Source organism: Gigantopelta aegis, chromosome 10, assembly GCF_016097555.1.
Source record: "Gigantopelta aegis isolate Gae_Host chromosome 10, Gae_host_genome, whole genome shotgun sequence".
Lineage (NCBI taxonomy): Eukaryota > Metazoa > Mollusca > Gastropoda > Neomphalida > Peltospiridae > Gigantopelta > Gigantopelta aegis.
Window position 1 is genome coordinate 17,069,294 of NC_054708.1, and position 20,579 is coordinate 17,089,872.

The 20,579-nt window shown below is 39.4% G+C and overlaps 1 protein-coding gene across 1 annotated transcript; it reads left to right on the forward strand.

The window, feature by feature from the left end:
* The first annotated feature begins 15,829 nt into the window (after window positions 1-15,829).
* LOC121384383 (dopamine receptor 2-like) lies at window positions 15,830-18,680 on the forward strand. The gene has a single exon (XM_041514764.1). It carries the CDS (start codon window positions 16,574-16,576, stop codon window positions 18,230-18,232), a length of 1,659 nt encoding a protein of 552 aa, XP_041370698.1. The 5' UTR covers window positions 15,830-16,573; the 3' UTR covers window positions 18,233-18,680.
* The last annotated feature ends 1,899 nt before the right edge of the window (window positions 18,681-20,579 follow it).

Consider the following 20,579-nt stretch of genomic DNA (forward strand, 5'->3'; position numbering starts at 1 on the left):
GGCCGATCGTAAATAAGCGTGTTGGTATTGACGTAATACACAGATCACAAATTGCCTTGGACGTTCCATTATAATGACATATATTTTTTATAATTAAAACAACAATCGGTAATCGTCGGCGAGTTCCGTCCCGCTAATACACGTATAATTACTGTCAGAAGACAGTGCTAGCGATCTGCAGTAATATCCTTGATGTGAATCAATGTGCTCGCTAAATATGATTATCCCCTTAGGTAACAAGCTTAAGATAGTTTGAATATATTGATTTACAGAACACATCGTAACTTCCTTGTTAGAGAGCACCATGTTGCTCAAACAGGAAACGAAACGTTTAATTACACACTGCGGACATCGCCCCCAACTCTGTGGAGGTGGTGCCCACGAGAGGCGTGCCTGAACGTTTTCAGAACAGGGTGACGTAAAAAGGTTTATGATACGATATACATTGCAATAATTTTACTAATGACGGTGAGGGGAGCAGTGACCACCTTTGTGCAGAGATACGATTTTGAATTAATGGGTTTGATTTGTCGTTCAGATTTAAAGGGACATACCCTAGTGTTTTTAACACTAAGACATGTTTGACTATTATAGTTGTTTTTGATCACTAAAATCATACTTAACTTAGATTTTATGGTTTAGATTATCATTTTCCGTGCGTCTGAGAAGTAACAGTTATGTAGTCGTGTTTTAGTCTATTTTTAGAGGGTATTTCACCATTTCATAGTCACGTTTCACTTAATTGTAACTTTATCCAAATGCGTTACAGGTTTGTAGATTAACTAAACTCAGTGTTAATTTTTACGCGTTGAAACTAGGGTCTGTCCCTTTAATTTTCACAAACTGTGAATATAATGGATTATACATATTTTAAAGATAAAATATGGAACTCGTCTGAAAACGACCACCAGTGGTTGTTGTTGACGGCATTTAGTGCAAATATTCAATTAACAAAAACACATAACGGTTTACTCAACATGAACAAAAATAATAAAAGTCCAAGGTACTGGTCTGTCACAAGTCAACGTAAACTGTCTATAGCGAATCAAATATTTTCATTGATTGTTTATCTAGGTACACTACGAAACAGTTAGACGATATTAAGGCCGTCGCACACATACGCGACACGCCGCAAAATAACAAGATTTTGTGGTATGGCCTCGTGTGTAAGACCAAAGTCACGCCACAAAATGTTGCATGGCTGTGGCGCGGCCACAGGCAACGTGTGTGGAACGGAATACAACAGCTTCTATTTCGTGTGATATGTAGTGTTGTTGCAGGCAATCAGAACACAGGAAAAGGTCACATTAACCAAATCTACAGAACATTTTTGTTTTTAAAGACGTGCCTGAACTTCTTTTGGATATGGGCACGTTAATAAAGTAACAGTAGCAGATTTTAAATTAAGTTGCAATATCGTTGGAAATGCAAGACAGTTATTTTCCCCAGTTATTTTCCATATGTGGGAGAAGGGAATTAAAGTGTATTTGCATCGTGGAAGCGCTGTTGCTCGTGTGTGTGACAGAACTGAGGCAACGTACAGCAATACTGACGTCATGACGCCCATTTAGTGGCCTGTTGCTGTGGCGTGTCGCCTGTGTGTGCAGCAGTCTTTAGTAACCGTCAGTTAAACGCCATTAGTGACCGTCAGTTATAGTCAAATTACGTCACAAGGGAACCGACGGACTGGCATATAACTCTATAATGAATAAAGTTAAATTTAATTTAAAACATATTATTAAGTTTTAAACCCAAACCAACTCAAATAACATGTTTTGAAGAAGAAAATATTTTTATGTTAAATAAAAACGTTTCTTTATAAATTACCGTCAACTGCCTAGGACCTGGACGTACCCATATTCTACTAGATGTTCGGGCACGTCTCTCTCGAGTCCGGAATCTGAGATAGAAGGGTAAATCTTATTTCACAATACAAGTATGAGGCCAACTGATGGAACAGCCAATGCAGTTTAGGCTCACGACCGATACTGACCAAAATGTTCCTTGCATGCACGTGCACCATGCGTGGCCAAAGTTTACACTATCCCTAGCTGAAAAAGAGGAAAGGAACGTTATTATATAACCGCACCCCAGAACATGGTTTAATCAATGGCTACTAGAGGACTGATTTAGGTGGGGTTTTATAACTTGATTTTGTTGCTTAATTTTATACTTAATTCGATAACCGTCAATGAATTCGGGTTTGTTCCCGTCCAGGTCAGTGCCTAACGACTGGTACATCAAAGGTCGTAGTGTGTACATCGCTCGCTGATGTGCGGACGGTCTGGGATCGATCTCCCTTGGTTTCGTTCCAGTCAGAGCACCACGACTGGTTTATTGAAGGCCGTGACATGTGTTATCCTGTCTGTGCTGGATGATGCATATAAAAGATACTAGTACCTTGCTACTAATGGAAAAATGTAACGGGTTTCCTCTAACACTATATGTCATGGTGTGTATAACCTTGTATTAATTAAAGTGTTTATTCAGTAGGAGTCATGGCTGGTATATCAAAGGCCGTGGTATGTACTATCCTGTCTGTGGGAAAGTATATAATAAAAGATCCCTTGCTGCATTAGAAAAAATTTAGCGGGTTTCCTCTGATGACTACGTGTCGGAATTACCAAATGTTTGACATCCAATAGCCAAAGATTAATTAATCAATGTGCTCTAGTGGTGTCATTAAACAAAACAAATGTGGGGATTTACTCTCTGTCTTTCTTATCGACCAAATAGTGAAATAACCATATTATATTAGACACCAAATAACCATAGTTTACAATAAGCTGTGAACACGTTAATAATATATTTATTTTATTTTCTTTGTCATAGATGATATAACACATATAAGTGGTTGTTTAATGAGTTCTTAGGTACCCCCAGTCAACAAGGCCGAGAGTGCTATGATTAGGTTTTATAGAATAAAGAGTCACGGTCGGACATTTCGAGACGAAAATTTACAAAGTCGATTTATGAACAAAATTGCTAAAACTCACTTACCAAAAGCTAAACTGCATTGTATATTAATAAATTACTAATATAGAATTTACTTACCCTCATATATTTAATATATTTTAAATTAACTCCTTTTTCAAAAAAGAAGAAGAAGAAAATTCATCTGAGTACAAACAATAGCCATGTATTCAAGGACAACAGTAATTATTAAAATATGTTTTCAGTGGTCATCACATAATATATGTTACATACACTTTGCTAATTGGATCGTTATCCTACTGGCGAAAAGTCATGTTCACAAATTACCGCAGGCCATAGGACCATTGTGTATTGCAGCGCTCATGACGAGGAGAACAAAAACATGAAAACAAAACACAGCGAAGAAAAGTTTAAAGTTTTAACGACACCATTACAGTGCATTGATTTATTAATCATCGGCTATTGTATGTCAAACATTCGGTCATTTTGACATAATTATAATCTTAGAGAGGAAAATCGCCAAAAAAAATTCCATTAGTAGAAAGGGACCTTTTATATACACCATCACACATACAGGATAGCACATACCACGGATTTTGATATACCAGGCTGGAACGAGAAATAGCCCAATGGGCCCACCGACGGGGATCGATCAAGAGTTACGGGTCATTTTAAAATTCCAATACTGATACTGTCCATGGTGCTCACATCGACTTTGATTTTTAGTAGTAAAGCCACATGTAAGTTTATTTCAGATTGTTTTTTTAATGAATATACGTGTATAATCATTTGCAACTGCATAATGTATCCGTGTTGTTGTTATGTCGTTGGTGAATTGTTTAAAATCGATTGGTCTCAAAGTGTCCAATGTTTACTCTTTATTATATTCTATATCATAACCACAGCACCCTATAGTGTTTCCCAAAGATAATGGGTTTCTCATACTATGAAATTTACTACAACATATTTATTCCTGAGCCGATGGCTTTGTAAATTGCACATCAAAATAGTAGTCTTCTTGTTATTTCCAAAACACATTTACCTTTCTACTTACGCCAAACCAAACTGATTTTTTTTTTTTTTTAAACCCAACAAAATAAACAAACAACCACCCCCCCCCCCCCCAAAAAAAAAAAACCCCACAAAAAAAACCCACAAACAAAAACAACCCACATTTATACTATAGGTGTTGTTCTTTTGGGGGTACTTGTGAATTAGTTAACGGCGTCAACGGCGTCAACGGCAAAGTGTTTTGAGTGTCTTTCCCGTCTTCCCTTTTATAATATATAAACTCAACAAGATTAATTATGTGCCGGTAGACATTTTCGTTATTTTCTCGTTCCAGCCAGTGCACCACGACTGGTATATCAAAGGCCGTGGTATGTAGTATCCTGTCTGTGGGATGGTGCATATAAAAGATCCCTTGCTGCTTATCGAAAAGAGTAGCCCATGAAGTGGCGACAGCGGGTTTTCTCTCTCAATATCTGTGTGGTCCTTAACCATATGTCTGACGCCATATAACCGTAAATAAAATGTGTTGAGTGCGTCGTTAAATAAAACATTTCTTTCTTTTTTTCTTTCTGTATTTTTCTCATATGGTACAGAATACGAAAAACACACCGTGTGCATCACGTACTTCCGTTTTATAAGGCAAGGGTCAACACCAAATATTAAAAAGTAAAGCATCTCTAGTTTTAACTAGTAGTTATGTGTAAGCTTTTAGTGGTGCCAAATACATGATTACATTTCGTGCCAAGTAAACGAATATACTTTTATTTAGTACACAGTATTAAACTGAAGACTGAAAAAAGCACGATGTATAATAAATTATAGATATAATATATATGTATAGTGCGATTTTATGAAAACATAAAATTTGCTAATAAAAATATTCTTTAAAACTCTTAACTTTCATGTGATATCCTGTTTTCTTGCAAGTAGGTTAAATTCAAGGTGAAACACTTTGTATATGTATATAGCCACGTCTGCTATTCGGTACAGTTAGAGCACATTGATTAAATTAACCATCGGCTATTGGATGGTCAAATATTTGTAATCAGGACTCATAGTCTTCAGAGGAAACCCTCTACGTTTTGCCATCAACAGCAAGGGATATTTTATGTGCACGTGCCCACTGACAGGGCAGCACGCACCACGGCATTTGATATACCAGTCGTGGTGCACTAGTTGGGAGTAGCATATGTGGTATTAGTTTTATTAGACATTTTTTAGCATCGCCACCAACGAAAATTGATTTTATGTTATGGAACCTGAAAACAAGATTTATTTTCCTGCTTCATTGTGCATATTACCTCAAATTCGGCAGTACGCTATTTGTCGTAATCTGATTGGTAGTTTCAGCCAATTTGTACGTGAATTACGCTCATTATTCGTCCAATCGATCACTCCGTATTGGTAGTTATATATGAATGATCGGTCGTTGCTACCATCGGTCCGCACTGTTACTGAGAAAATCGAAACAGTTTTTCTACCTCATATTTATTTAAACTTCTTCAGCAAAATTAGTTGTGATCTTGCTGGAGGCAAAATTAACTCACAAACACAAAATATAGAGCTCCTGCATGCCGCGAGGTTTTATTAATATACATATCTATCTTAGCGATTCGATTTTTCGTGTTCGTATTGAACCGGGTTGTGTGTAAGTTCGGTACATATAGATGCTAATATACTTCTTGAGAAAATTAACTTTGCTTAGGGCAGTTTTAGATTGATTAAATAGGGTGTGAATAGATGTGATGATGATGATGATGATGATGATGATTATGGTTGTAGTGGTTGTAATAGTGGTGATGATGAGGGTAATGCCGATGGTGGTCATGATGATGATGATGATGATAATGATTGTGGTGGTGGTGGTGGTGAGGATGAAGATGGTGATGATTATAATGATGATGATGATAATAATGATTGTGGTGGTGATGGTGGTGGTGATGATGAAGATGGTGATGATGATAATGATGATGATGATAATAATGATTGTGGTTGTGGTGGTGGTGATGATGATTAGGGCAGTTTTAAACTGATTAAATGGTGTGTGGATAGAAATGACGACGACGATGATGATGATGATAATAATCATCGTGTTGTGGTGGTCGTGATGCTAATGATACTGATGATTATTGTGGTTGTGATGCTGATAATAATGATTATTGTGGTTGTGATAGTTGTGATGTTGATAATGATGATGATGATTGTGTTGTGGTGGTCGTGATGTTGCTTCTTATGATGATGATAATAATGATGGCTGTGAATGTTGTGATGATGGTGTTGCTGATGATGATGATGATGATGGTGGTGGTGATGATGGTGATAGTGATTGTGATGATGATGTTGAAGATGATGACTATTATGGTGGTCAAAATGGCAATAAGAATGATAATACTGGTGGTCAAGATGATGATAATGATGATTTATTTTCGTTGTTATATCCAATTAACATTCAAACACACTGTTCTGTATTCTAAGTACAAATGTTAGCTACCTACTAGATGTCAGGGTTTAATGGGTTCGAGTTAAGGGACAGGCAGTTTATACAAGTCACATTTCGGTACTTCAACCTTTGAACTTCGAGTTACACATTCGTCCCTCGCCTTTCATCATGGTTAAGTGTTGAACTGTCCTCGGCAGACCTCAGTCCAGAACGCTTAGACATCCATCGGTTAGGCCGCCGTAATGACGTTTTATCTAATATACCGGTAACGAATCCTTCAGCAGATGCGAGTTTTAGTCCTGACGAAGCGGAACTCAATAGTAATGGGGGGAAAACAACTAGTCACCAGAGACAGATAAAGATAAGGCTATCTCCCCCATCTAAACCATAGAATAATATTTGTCCGTCTTTAATCTTAACTTGTGATGGATTAGTTTTCTCTTCAGCCATGATTCTTCTGATAAGCATGATTGGGTTATTTCCCTAGCCTTATAAAAGGTTAAACCCTTGAAAATTATGATGATGATGATGATGATGACGATGACGACTATGTTTGAATGTTTGACATTCAATAGCCGATGATTAATTCATCAACGTGCTCAAGTGGTGTCGTTAAACAAAACACACTTTTATAATGACGACGATGAGGATGACGGCAACGAGGATGACGAGGACGAGGATGATGATGATGATGATGACGAAGGTGATGTTGTGGTGGTGATGATGATGATGATGATGATGCTGATGCTGCTGATGATGATGCCATGAAATTACTTATTGTCATATAGATAGTGCAAGTTAGCTCTCAGAGTTATCTGTCCTGAACAAAGGTTTTCCGCTTTATCCTGAAACTTGCAGCAAACCGTGACATTTGTTTTTAATGTTCTGCTGAGTGACACGTAAAGGTCTGCATCCTACTCGGATCTGCGTTTATTTTCGTTTGTCTTTTCTGTTTGTTTTCATCTCACTGCGAGGAAACGATATGCTTAATACATTTATCGGAAATGCTCTACACAGAATTAGTATATTGATTGTTTCCGTATCTTCGAAAAGAGAGAGCCGTTTCGAAACATTCCTGTCGAAGTGAAACATGTTAAGACTATTATTATCCAGTTACAGAACTAATGTAGCAACATCACGCTACATTAACCTCCACGAGCATGTTACCAGACCTGTGGTAGATACAAGTTTAAGTTTTTTTTATTGCTTTAAGTTTTTACAACTTATCAGCATAATGCAATGTACAACAAAATAATAAATATATACAGGATATGTACAGGATTATTCAGACAACAGAGTGTGTGTGTTGTGTGTGTGTGTGTGTGTGTGGGGGGGGGGGGGTTACAGATGTGTAGGAACTGGCGGGGGTAGTCCGGAGGGGACGGACAGACTTGTGTTCCCACGTGTATTTGAGGCTTAATCGTATTTGAAGAACATGAGATTTACGGGGTTTTTGTCCTTAGATAATTATTATATATAAATAACAATTATAGAAACAAACACCTTAAAAGAGCTGGTAAATTGTTACCTAAATCTAGGTTCGGGCAATTTAAAACTTGTTTCTGTGTAAGAGAGATATATGCATTGTTGATTCAATTGCAATTTTGATCATTGAACAATGTTCTGGTGACGTGTTTTATAAAGAGAGAAAGAGAATGGCATAGATAGACAGATAGAGGAACATGATAGAAAACAAGACGGAGATGGAGGAAGAAAGACAGAGGAGCATCACAGAGAGATCGAGAGAAACAGAGTTAAAGGATTTTTTTCTTTGTTTAACGACATCACTAGAGCACATTAATTAATCATCAGCTATTGGATGAAGTAAGTGAGAGAGAGGGAGACTGAAAGAAACAAATGGTAAGAGTGAAGAGCTGTTCAGTAACTATTCAAGTGTGCAAGACAAAAGTACTTTTAGCGTAACCAGGAAATGTGATAAAATTATCGAAAACGGTATGTACATGAAAACTGCATTACTGGCCATTCGAAAACCAGACACACGATAAAGGTAACGCGAGTCTGACCTTTATATCTAGGTCATAATTAACGTGGACATTAACAGACACTTTAAAGCGAAGAATTGCCAAGACGGAAGCTTGAACCCAAGAGGAATGCCAACAGATTTGTTGCCACGTGTAGCATGTGCGTCACGCACTATTGACTTGCTAGAGCTACGCTTCATCGCTGCAAATAATGCGGTGCGTGTAGATTATACGGTGGCGAACATTGTCAGATCTCACACGCAGCGAGATCCAGGTGGCAATGCAGAGAGAGAGAGAGAGAGAGAGAGAGAGAGAGAGAGAGAGAGGAGAGGAGGGAGAGGGAGAGAGAGGAGGGAGGGAGGGGGGGATGAGGGTAGGGAGGGGAGGAGAGGAGGGAGGGAGGGAGGGAGGGGAGAAGAGAGGGAGCGGGGAGGGAGAGGGAGGGAGAGAGGGAGAGGAGAGAGGAGAGAGAGGGAGGGAGAGGGAGAGAGAGGAGAGGAGAGAGAGAGGGAGGAGAGAGGGGGAGAGAGGGGGAGAGAGGGAGGAGAGGGGAGGGGAGAGGGAGGGAGGGAGAGGGAGGTAGAGAGGGAGGGAGGGGGAGGGACACACACACACACCGATTCTATGGTATTGAACATTCTCAGATCTCACACGTAGCGAGAACCAAGTGCGAACGAGATGAAAGGATTAATGTTTTAATGACACCACTAAACATTTTAGACGCCAAACAGGCGTAGTTTAAAATACGGCCATTTGGTTTCTAACACATGGTTGTTTTGACACTAGGGGAGAGAGAGAGACAAAACTAGAGAGAGACAAAACTAGGAAGAGAGAGACAGAGAGAAAGAGACAGACATAGAGGGAGAGAAATGGAGATGGGTTGGGGGTTAGGTTCGAATCCCATGCTAATGTTTACATAACTTGTATTAAAGTTCGTGCACATCGTTCAAACCAGACGTGTTTACAGAAAACTGTTTATGTACTTTTTGTTGTTGTTGATTTTCTATTGTTTTGATTTTGACATGTTTTGCAACATGATAACCAGGAGCGGATTTTTGATATCATGTGCTAGTTAAAATGGGCACCTTGAATATTCTAAAGTGCACTAACACCCGTGTATTATAAACACGTATGTAGCAGAAATGCCAGCCGACCAAGCGATTACACATTTCTTATTAAAAGGAAATACACTCATTAAATGTATCCATTAAACACTGGAGTTTGACATTTCATTTCAACTTATTTTCGTGCTTATATCCAATGGAGATTCAAGCACGCTGTCCTGGGCACACACCTCAACTATCTGGACTGTCTGTCCAGGACCGTGGGTTAGTTGTTAGTGGATAGTGAGAGAGAGAAGAGGGTGTAGTGGTCTTACACCTACCCACTGAGTCGTTAAAACCCGCTCTGGGTGGGAGCCGGTACCGGGCTGCGAACCCTGTACCTACCAGCCTTATGTCCGATGACTTAACCACAACACCACAAGGAGCACCCTAGCACTACCCTTGGATCCGCGCCTTCAAAGTGTGTGTACCTCGTCAAAATCAGACAGACATCTATACTCGCCGATATCTCTTTGTTTACGTTTCTTTCTCCTGAATCGTGCAAATTTTTTGCAACTGATTAAAGTACATCATTCAAATCAGACAGTCATATGTACAGAAGATTTTTTTTTTGTTTGCGTTTTGCAACCTGTCAGGTGGAAGATTCGTGCTATTCTTTACAAACTACTGAAGTATACCATTAACACCTGACAGGCAGTCGTCAGCGCTTTATTTACGTTCTGAGAATCTATCCACTCTTTACAAACGATCGAAGAACACCATGCATACCAGTAGATTGTACCACCGATATCGTAAGCCCACCGTAGGTGGTAGGATAGAAACCAGAAATGTTCTAGTAAACAAAATGGGATTGAAAGAGAGAGAGAGAGAGAGAGAGAGAGAGAGAGAGAGAGAGAGAGAGAGAGAGAGAGAGAGAGAGAGGGAGAGAGGGAGAGAGACAGACAGAAACACACAGAGAGAAAGACAGGGAGAGAGAAAGAGATAGAGAGATAGACAGACAGACGGACGGATGGATGGATGGATGGATGAACAGAACGACAGGCATAGATAGATAGTCATACAGACGTATTTATAGGTAGGTAGATGCAAAAAGAGAGAGATATACAGAGAGAGAGAGAGAGAGAGAGAGAGAGAGAGAGAGAGAGAGAGAGAGAGAGAGAGAGAGAGATACACAGAGAGAGAGAGAGAGAGAGAGAGAGAGAGAGAGAGAGAGAGAGAGAGAGAGAGAGAGAGAGAGAGACAGAGAGAGAGAGACAGACAGAGACAGACAGACAGACAGACAGACAGACAGGCAGACAAATATAAAGAGAGACGGAGCGAGAGACACACAGAAAGAGAAAGAGAAGACAGACAAACAAAGAGAAGGAGAGAGATAGTCTAATCATGGTACTGACAGACACAGACAGTGGCGGGCAGACAGAGATGGATGGATGGATTCTGATGGACACGGCGATCGTTTATACAAGGAATGTCCGTATTCGTCTTCCAAGTACCACATTCTGCGAACACCATCGTCTAAAGGAGAAAATCATGGAACACTTTATTAGCCTTGCTTTGAATCCAAGTACCCGCACAGTGCTTCGTCAGTCCTTCCCATGAATATTTGCTCGTTAGTAAGGGCATTCATCTACACAAAGATTCGTTACAACAGCTCAAGTGCTAATTGAATGATTTGGAAAAGCGACAGTAAACGGCTGTTCGCGACCAGGGCTCTAAGATAACGGAGGCTGCCAATGCGGCATTAACTATCGCTCAATCACCAGTGGTCACCTTTGGCTACTCCGTGGATTGCATATCGAACAGAATGTTAATTGCCTCCCACTGTCAGCGGGTCCGTCAGGCTGTCCGTCAGTAAGTCCGTGGGTTTACGGCGGAACAGTTTTGAAAAGTTTGTTGCAGAGCGGAAAGGCGACTACATAATGTGTCGGGAAAAAAGAAGATTGTTTTGTTTAACGACACCACTAGAGCACATTGACTATCAATCATCGGCTATTGGATGTCAAACATTTGGTAATTTCGACAGTCATAGAGAGGAAACCCTCTGCCTTTTTCCATGAGTAGCAAGGGATCTTTTATATGCACCATCCCACAGACAGGATAGCACATACCACGGCCTTTGATATACCAGTCGTGGTGCACTGGCTGGAACGAGAAATAGCCCAATGGGCCCACCGACGGGGATTGATCCCAAACCGAACGTGCATCAAGCAAGACCTTTACCACTGGGCTACGTCCCGACCCTGATGTATTGGGACGTGGCCCAGTGGTAAAGCGCTTGCTTGATGCGCGGTCGGTCTAGGATCGGTTTCCATCGGTGGGTCCATTTGGGCTATTTCTTCAATGCAGCACGACTGCTACATTAAATGCCGTGGTATGTATTATCCTGTCTATGGGATTGTGCGTATAAAAGATCCCTGGCTACTAATGGAAAACAAAAGTAGCGGGTTTGGTCTCTAAGACTATATGTCAAAATTATCAAATGTTTGACACCCAGTAGCCGATGATTAATAAATCAATGTGCTCTAGTGGTGTCGTTAAACAAAACAAGCTTTAACGTTTAACATAATGTTGGGACAGTCTACGTAAATGTGTTACGTATAGTGTTGACAGATTCGTATTACGTAGATGGGACAAGAGAGGACAAGATATAAGATGAAGCATATTTCGTGTTAGAATGTAAGATTTTTACATATTTATTTTCTTCATAGGGGTGGGACGTAGCCCAGTGGTACAGCGCCCGCTCGATGCGCGGTCGGTTTAGGATCGATCCCCGTCGGTGGGCCCATTGGGCTATTTCTCGTTCCAGGCAGTGCTTCACAACTGGTGTAACAAAGGCCGTGGTATGTACTATCCTGTCTATGGAATGGCGCATATAAAAGATCCCTTGCTGCTAATCGAAAAGAGTAGCCAATGAAGTGGCGATAACGGGTTTCCTCTCTCAATATCTGTGTGGTCCTTAACCATATGCCTGACGCCATATAACCGTAAATAAAATGTGTTGAGTGCGTCGTTAAATAAAACATTTCTTTCTTTCTTCATAGGCGTCGGGGAATGGGTAGAGCGGTGAACACGGGCCAATAACTCTTACGATGATGTTGCCAGAATACTCGTTGTACTCCCTCTCCCGCCCCCGGGGTAAAACAAAAGCGAATTGATATCCCTTACCTAGTGTCTGGCATCGATATCTACATTTTCTCAAAACTGCAAGTCTTTGCATCGGATGAGATGAGGCGAAGAAATTAAGTATTTGGAAGACAACACCAAAACCTTACTGGTCGATTCAAGCTGAAATGGAAATTTAATTTAGAAACCAGGTATAGTTACGGTCAGGTGAATGTATTGTAATCGCCAGATTACGAAACAAATGCTATAATAAGAGACTGACCGTGCCCTTTTAACCCACACACATTTACAGATGAAAGCTGAAGTCACAGGGAAGTGAAGTATGTCGTAAGATTCGTTAACTGAGAAGCGTTCCACACATCTACACCCTACCTAACAGACCGCGAAACACGACAAAACAGGCAGAGAACACACAATTCAACTGAATTACTTTCGTCCAGATTTGTTACAGAATGTAAATATTTGTTGTAGTATTCGAGCACCAGTGAATATATATATATATATATATATATATTCATTCGCAATTTCCTCCGTCATAACCCTTGACTACCAAAAGCATTTATAGCTTATCACACGACATAAAAAAATTCTGCCCACACCATCCCCCTTAAGACGACGCCACACGATACGAGTGCCTCGTACGAGAATCGTCGATTGCATATATAGAAATCGTAATGTTTGTCTTGTCACAATCGAACGAGGCACTCATCATGTCGTGTGGTACCGCCTTTAAACTGCTGTTGTGATACCCACCCTTCTATACAGAATTGTTAACATTTTAAATCATTCAAAATGCATTAGACGTTTTCAATCTCGTTGAAAATCTGTTTCCATTTTGTTTCATTCTTAATTTTAAATTCCTCTCAATAGTTCGCTTATATTACCAAAGACATAATTTCCTAAATCCCCAATTTTTAAAGACTTTTTTCTGTTAGTTTTATAATAACAGTATTATAATAGATTATTGAAAAGAAAAGGGATGAATACTCATTCAACTCCGTCTCCTAAACAACCATGACAACAGCTTGGCCTTCAATTACTAACATAGAAATACCATAGTAAAATAGAAAGAGAGAGAAAAAAACATGTTGGAAAAGAAACCCCTGACATACAAACAAACAAACTAGCTTTGGATATTCTTCTTCAAGCATATTAACTAGGCTGTATCAAAAGCAAATAGACAGGGAGAGGGGAAAAAGCCGTCTGCACACCATTACAGCAAATGTTTTCCACAGACCGCGTAAAATGTTAAGACATAGCTGAAGCTACTTAATGTCATTTTCCACATCAGCACTTAAATAAACTCGCAGCGAGCAAGCAAGTTCTGTTTTCACACAAAACAAATAACATGTACCACGGAGTTATATCTTTGGTTTATTTTCCAACACTCCAGAGGATTTTCCCCACACCGGTTACCTTCCCAGTACCTACACGTGTATGTAACGTTATACAATCGTTTGTCGGCTGTAAATATGATTAAGTGTGCAGGGTAAAAATTGATGAATGGATGTAATGAAGTGACGCGATAATCTGTTACAACGAGTTTTACAGACTAAAGTCGTGGAAGTGTGACGAATCTTCCAGGTCCAGGCATGTTGTAAATGGTTAACGTTTGGAACACGTTTATCAACAGTCCGTTACATCGAACTGGACAAACTACTTAATATGTTTGCCCGATCTGTTTCCTATTTGTTTCTATGTTTGTCACAATTGTAACATAAACTGTGAGAAGAGGTTTTCAAAGAAACACATAAACAAAACAAAAAACACGCAAAAAGCAACCATCAAAAACAACGAACCACAACAAAACACACACACAAAACTCCCAACCTAAACAAACACAAAAAATACGCAACCCTGTACTAAAAACGACAATAAATAAAACATATACATTAAAACTAAAATTAAATTATTAACTTTTTTCTATATTATTAAATATTCCGATCCTCCCTCCCTTCTTTCTCTCATTTATTTTTAGACTGTCCTAAATTATACAAAACATTCGGCCGAGAAGTCAATTCCTTTTCATTTTTGGCTTGTTAACTTTTTAACTAATTGCTATTCCAAATTCCAACTTACCCCTTCCCTACCCACCTCTGTCCCGGACCCAGTCACTGGCAAAGTCAGATATTGTGCCCCAGAGAGACGTACCTACACTTTAATTGGATATAGGCACATTAATATGTTATCTTATCCTATCCTAAAACAAAAACAAACTACAACACATAAACCACAAAACAACAAACCATCCCCGTATGACGACATAATTAGTTAAATAAAGGGACATTCCTGAGTTTCCTGCATTGTAAGATGTTTCCAACTAATAAAATATTTCTACGATTAAACTTACATATTAAATATATTTTCTTGTTTAGAATATCAGTGTCTGTATATTCAATGTATTTCTGGTCGCCTTAATATTTGTAAGAAGCCCAAACTGGATTTTGTCTTCAAATAATTTCGTACGTACAAAAACAATATATTTTAGAAAATAAAATGAAATTTAACCTAGTACAAATATTAGAACGATCAGAAACACGTTTAATATACAGCCACTAATGTTTTATGCAGCAAAATATATTTGATATTTAATTACAATCGTTAAAAAGTCTCTGTTAGTCGATAATATCTTAAAAATTGCAGGAAACTCACGAATGTCCCTTTAAAATTATACACAATACACAACTAGCGTTTCTCATTTCATTCGACTTACTCTTTAATTACCCATTTTATATGTGTATTACGACATATAATTAAATAATCAATCATCAGACTTGATTAACTACTTTCTACACAATACACAACAGTTACTGGTGTTTGTCAACCTGCTTGACTTTGTGCACATGTTCAATCAATCATTTTATAGCTACGCGTGTAAAACCTGTTTGCATTTAAGCGGGCTGTCAGTCACCGTTTTTTTTCCCTCCGCCGATTCCACGAATTCATGGCGGGTTTACATCTTAACCTACATTGTCGTAAATTCGCCGATAATTAAAACAGTAATCATGCCAAGATGCCAATTTTTCCAATGTGTGTTAGTGGTTCATAGATCGCCATTGCTCCTCCACGTACGCATACGTACAGTCAGAGCGGTGGATGCATTCAGTGCTCACTGCACACCATTTGTTGGGTTAGCTATCGTGGGGCGGACCGGTTTTCCCCGATACTCGGCTGTTATTGGCTGTGGCGAAGACGTTCCATGAAAGAAAACGTTCAATAGGCATCATGGAAAATGTCTTACACCGAATGTCCATTCAGGTCACATCTATCGCTCTTATATCACTGGAACTATTTACACCACGTGGTCGCAGCACAGACAGTAGTTGCGAGATACAATCAATGTCTTCGTTTTTCCAATCCAGGAAAAAAGCGGCAGTTGGCGTGAGCTTGAGCGGATATTGCTAAGAGTTGTGGATACGACTTACATTTTCGGTCGCACGCGGAAGATTGCGGATGACTTAACTCGACTGGGGTTTTTTTTCTTCGGTTTTCGGTTTGTTGCGTACACCGAACCGTGAGTTTGTTTTGTTGTATGGACGTTACGTGTGTAGTCAGATGGTTTGTGAATTCAAGTGGAAATATTCTCAGCGTTTATAGGAATGATAAATACTGGAGGAAGAACAAACTTAATGTGCGAGGTACACGTGTGTTTGATACGCGGTACAATTTTCAGGTTTGATCAGTACAGATTAATTTGCCTTCAAATTATCGTCCACTAATGTAAAACTGACCACAATCCGAAGTAAATGTATATTCAAATAATATTATCAGTTGCTAACATTTTTAAACAGCAAATGTTTACTATATAATGTTTGCAATATTGTGACAGTTATTAATCATCTGTCATGAACTGTAAAGCAAATGTTTTTATTCACGTTGTGTGGATTATTTTAATAGCCCCTCAGTAGCTAACGCTAGGATTCAATTTGCGTTCATATGTGTCCTAAACTTATGCAGTCAGGATACGTGGAAACCTTTCTTGAGAACGTCTACCCATATATGTTGTAGAGGATTCTGATATGACTATCATTTACGTTTTACCAAATATTATATTCGATATCCGTTTCGTAGAAAATATCGCTGAATTCGTTTACAAGATCGCGAAATGGACGTCACCAAAACACCACTCTGATCACTACCGTACCCACTTTGTTTTGGATAGCTACGGATACCATTTTCGCATGCAGAGTCCACCTATTCTCAGCATCAACAGTGATACCTTTCCGAGCACCATCATCTCACGGAAATACGTATTCAGCGCTCACAAAGCTTCGACGAACAAGCAGTACATGCGTTCTTACAGCGAAAATTCAACCGGAGTTTCCGAGTTTGAGCTGAATGGTTACTCTACCATTTCTTTCCTGAACTCCAGCGAGAATGGAACAGAATTAGACCTGAAGCATCCCATCGTAGGAATATGTCTGTCTTGTTTCTCCTTCATCACGATTGTGGGAAATCTAATGGTGATCATCGCCGTGTTCAAGGAGATATACCTGCGGACGGTGACCAACTACTTCATCGTGTCCCTGGCTGTAGCGGACATGATGGTCGGGGGAGTCGTCATGCCTTTCAGCATTTCCCACGAAATGACAAACCAGAAATGGCTGTACGGCCAAGAGTGGTGCGACCTGTGGCACTCGCTGGACGTTCTGGCGAGCACGGCGTCCATCCTCAACCTGTGCGTCATCTCCCTGGACAGATACTGGGCCATCACTGACCCCATCGCCTACCCGGGCAAGATGAACACGTGCAAAGTGTGTTTGTTGATCACGTTCGTGTGGCTGTGCTCCGCGGGCATCTCATTCCCCGCCATCGCCTGGTGGAAGGCCGTCACTCCCCCGGACCTGACGGACCACCTGTGTCTGTTCACGGAGGACAGCGGATACCTCATTTTTTCGTCCATCGTTTCGTTCTACACCCCCATGTTCATAATGCTCTTCGTGTACTACAGAATATACGTGGCCGCCGTGGCCCAGACGAAAGGTCTGAAGTCCGGAACGAAGATCATGACGAACGGACTGCACGGGGAAGGGGAAGTGATGACTCTCCGCATCCACCGGGGTGGGATCCGGCGCCTTCACGACGAGATTTCCACGGCTCCGACAGCTTCCTTGGAGCGTTCCACCAGCGACAGCGACGGCGAGAGCCCGTCACACACCGTGCGGCACGGCACCAACCACTACCTGGAGGTGGAGGACCATCAGCATCATCATCATCATCATCATCATCATCATCATCTCTGTCGTCATGACCAGCACCAGCCAAAACTCATCACAAAAAGACTTCGTCATTTCGCAATCAGCAAGAAGCTGACAAAATTAGCAAGGGAACAAAAAGCCGCCAAGACCTTGGGGATCGTGGTAGGGGTGTTTATAATGTGCTGGCTTCCGTTTTTCGTAACCAATGTCTTACTTGGCATATGCCACCTCAACTGCGTTCTATACCCCGATATAATATATCCAGTATTCACGTGGCTTGGATACATAAACTCAGGCATGAATCCTATAATATATGCGCTCTCCATGAGAGATTTCCGGAGAGCTTTCGGAAAACTGATCTTCGTGTGTTGTCCCAGGTACAGGTTTAGGCAACCCAAGAAGAAATGTTGCCATAACAGCATGTCGACGTCAAGTTTTTCAGTTAATTGTGGAGACCGCTGCGTGGCTCTGAAAATATAACGTCGCTGTCTTCTCTTTCATTGTACCAAAAAGAAGCTTTGACGGTTTGTTTTAAAAGTTTGTCAAGGCTTTAATGATGAAATGTATAATAATTTATATGTTTTTCTTTTCACACATTTATGCATAAAAAAGAAGTAATATAACATCGAATAAATCTAATACGCAAAAAATAATAATGTCTTTTTCATTTCGATATTTGATCTGATAACATACATATTAATGGTAGCGACTTTTAATGTAAGACCCAAAACAAAATATAAATTATTTAACATAATCAGAATTGCTTAATGATATAGTGAAATAGCCAGTATCAAGACATCGATCGGCGGAAGTGTGGTAGATACATAAATAAAAACAAACAAACTTGCACATAATGATGTTTCATGTGCATAGATGGTGTACCAGTTTTTATCCCGCTTACTACTTAAAGCGACATTCCTGAGTTTACTACATTGTAAGATGTTTTCGACTAATAAAATATTTCTACGACTAAACTTACATATTAAATATATTTTCTTGTTTAAAATATCAGTGTCTGTATATTTAATGTGTTTCTAGTCGTCTTAATATTTGTAAGAAGCCCAAACTGGATTTTGTCTTCAAATAATTTCGTACGTACGAAAAAATATATTTTAGGAAATAAAATGAAATTTAACCTAGTACAAATATTAGAACGACCAGAAACACGTTTAATATACAGCCACTAATATATTATGCAGAAAAAATATATTTTATTTTTAATTACAATCGTTAAAAAGTCTCTGTTAGTCGATAACATCTTAAAAATTGAAGCAAACTCAGGAATGTCCCTTTAAATATAGGTTTAACCGTCTTTTTTCTCCACGTCTTTAGCACCAGGGGCCGGATGTAGACCTGTAAGGAAAGTTCTCGCTTGATGCGCGGTCGGTCTAGGATCGGTCTTTGTCGATGGACCCACTGGGCTATTAACTTTAGCTATTAACACATGTTAACTTCTTTATGTTTAGCTCGGTTTCTTAGAAATGTTATGAGTTAATTCAACAAAAGTTTATGCAAAACACACGAAGCATAGAGGACTATCACTAGTGATCTATATATAATATGACAGTGTCAATCAATCAATCAACCATTTGATTCATGCTTACATCCACTGAAGGTTCAAGTACGACTGTCTTGGGCACAGCAGTTTGGTAAACGTTAAAGGGATAATCCTGACTTTGTAGTCATCCATCTAGTAGAGGTTCATCCCAAGTACGATTTCATATTAAGTACAATTTCTTGCTCAGAATAAAATGTCTGTAGATCCAATTAATGTTTTTCTTGTTAGATTCTAATGTTTGTTACTAGCTGAAATGGTAGTTTATACCCCGCTAATTTTGTACGTATTGATGTATATGTTTTTATCAGGAAGTGAAAAATCCGGTTTCAGCTATTAAAAACACTAGGACGATCAGAAACGCATTAAAGGAACAATATCTGGTATTTCAAACACAAACATGCCTTTAGTGAGTAATTTTAATTGTAAAACGCTGTGTTACACGAAAATATACTGCAATGGCTACAATGTCAGGAATGTGTTTATATGTTTCCTAGAAACTGTTATTGCTAGCTTATCTCAGCTGTTACCTAACCACAATAGGTAAATTGACTTTAAAAGTCTCTTGTATACTAGTGTTTAACAGTGTCAGAATGTGTTTGACAGTTACATCTCAAATAAGAGTGTTACGAGTTCTTAAACAATAATATGTGTTATAAGCTTAACGAAACTTAAAGCACATTTTCACCATTAACAAGGGAACACCAGTGTCATTAGTTGTTCATACATATGGTAGAGGTCAAGGTCGTGTGACAAATATGTCATAGGTGACACATACTGCAGGGCGTCACATATTCAGACGTCAGCGTGAAAAACAAATTGAGGGGAGTTATTAATGGCTCCCTTAAATTACATTATGGGGAGCCATTTAAGATATTACAATATCGAGCGTTCATATCTAATTTTTATAATACCTTTTTAAAAAAAATCACATGCTCAGGGGAGCAAAGCATTTGTTTTGTTGGATTAGCGAACTGGTGGGGAGCAGGAGAGACAGCTCCCCCAAAACGACAAGGTCTGCATTTCCAATTCAGTTATTTATTTCGCTCAATTTATACATTGCATACGTCGTCAATATTAATATTTAATACAGTTTGAGCAAGTAGTGCTGGATTAACATTTAACAGTGTGTTAAATATATTTTAGTATGTGAAAACACAAACAATTGGTGTAAGCTCTCGTATAAACATTCACATTCTTTAGGTATTAATACTGACGTATTAATCTGACTACCGCCAGGCGTGGATTTAGGATGAGGAATCATTCAGCTTA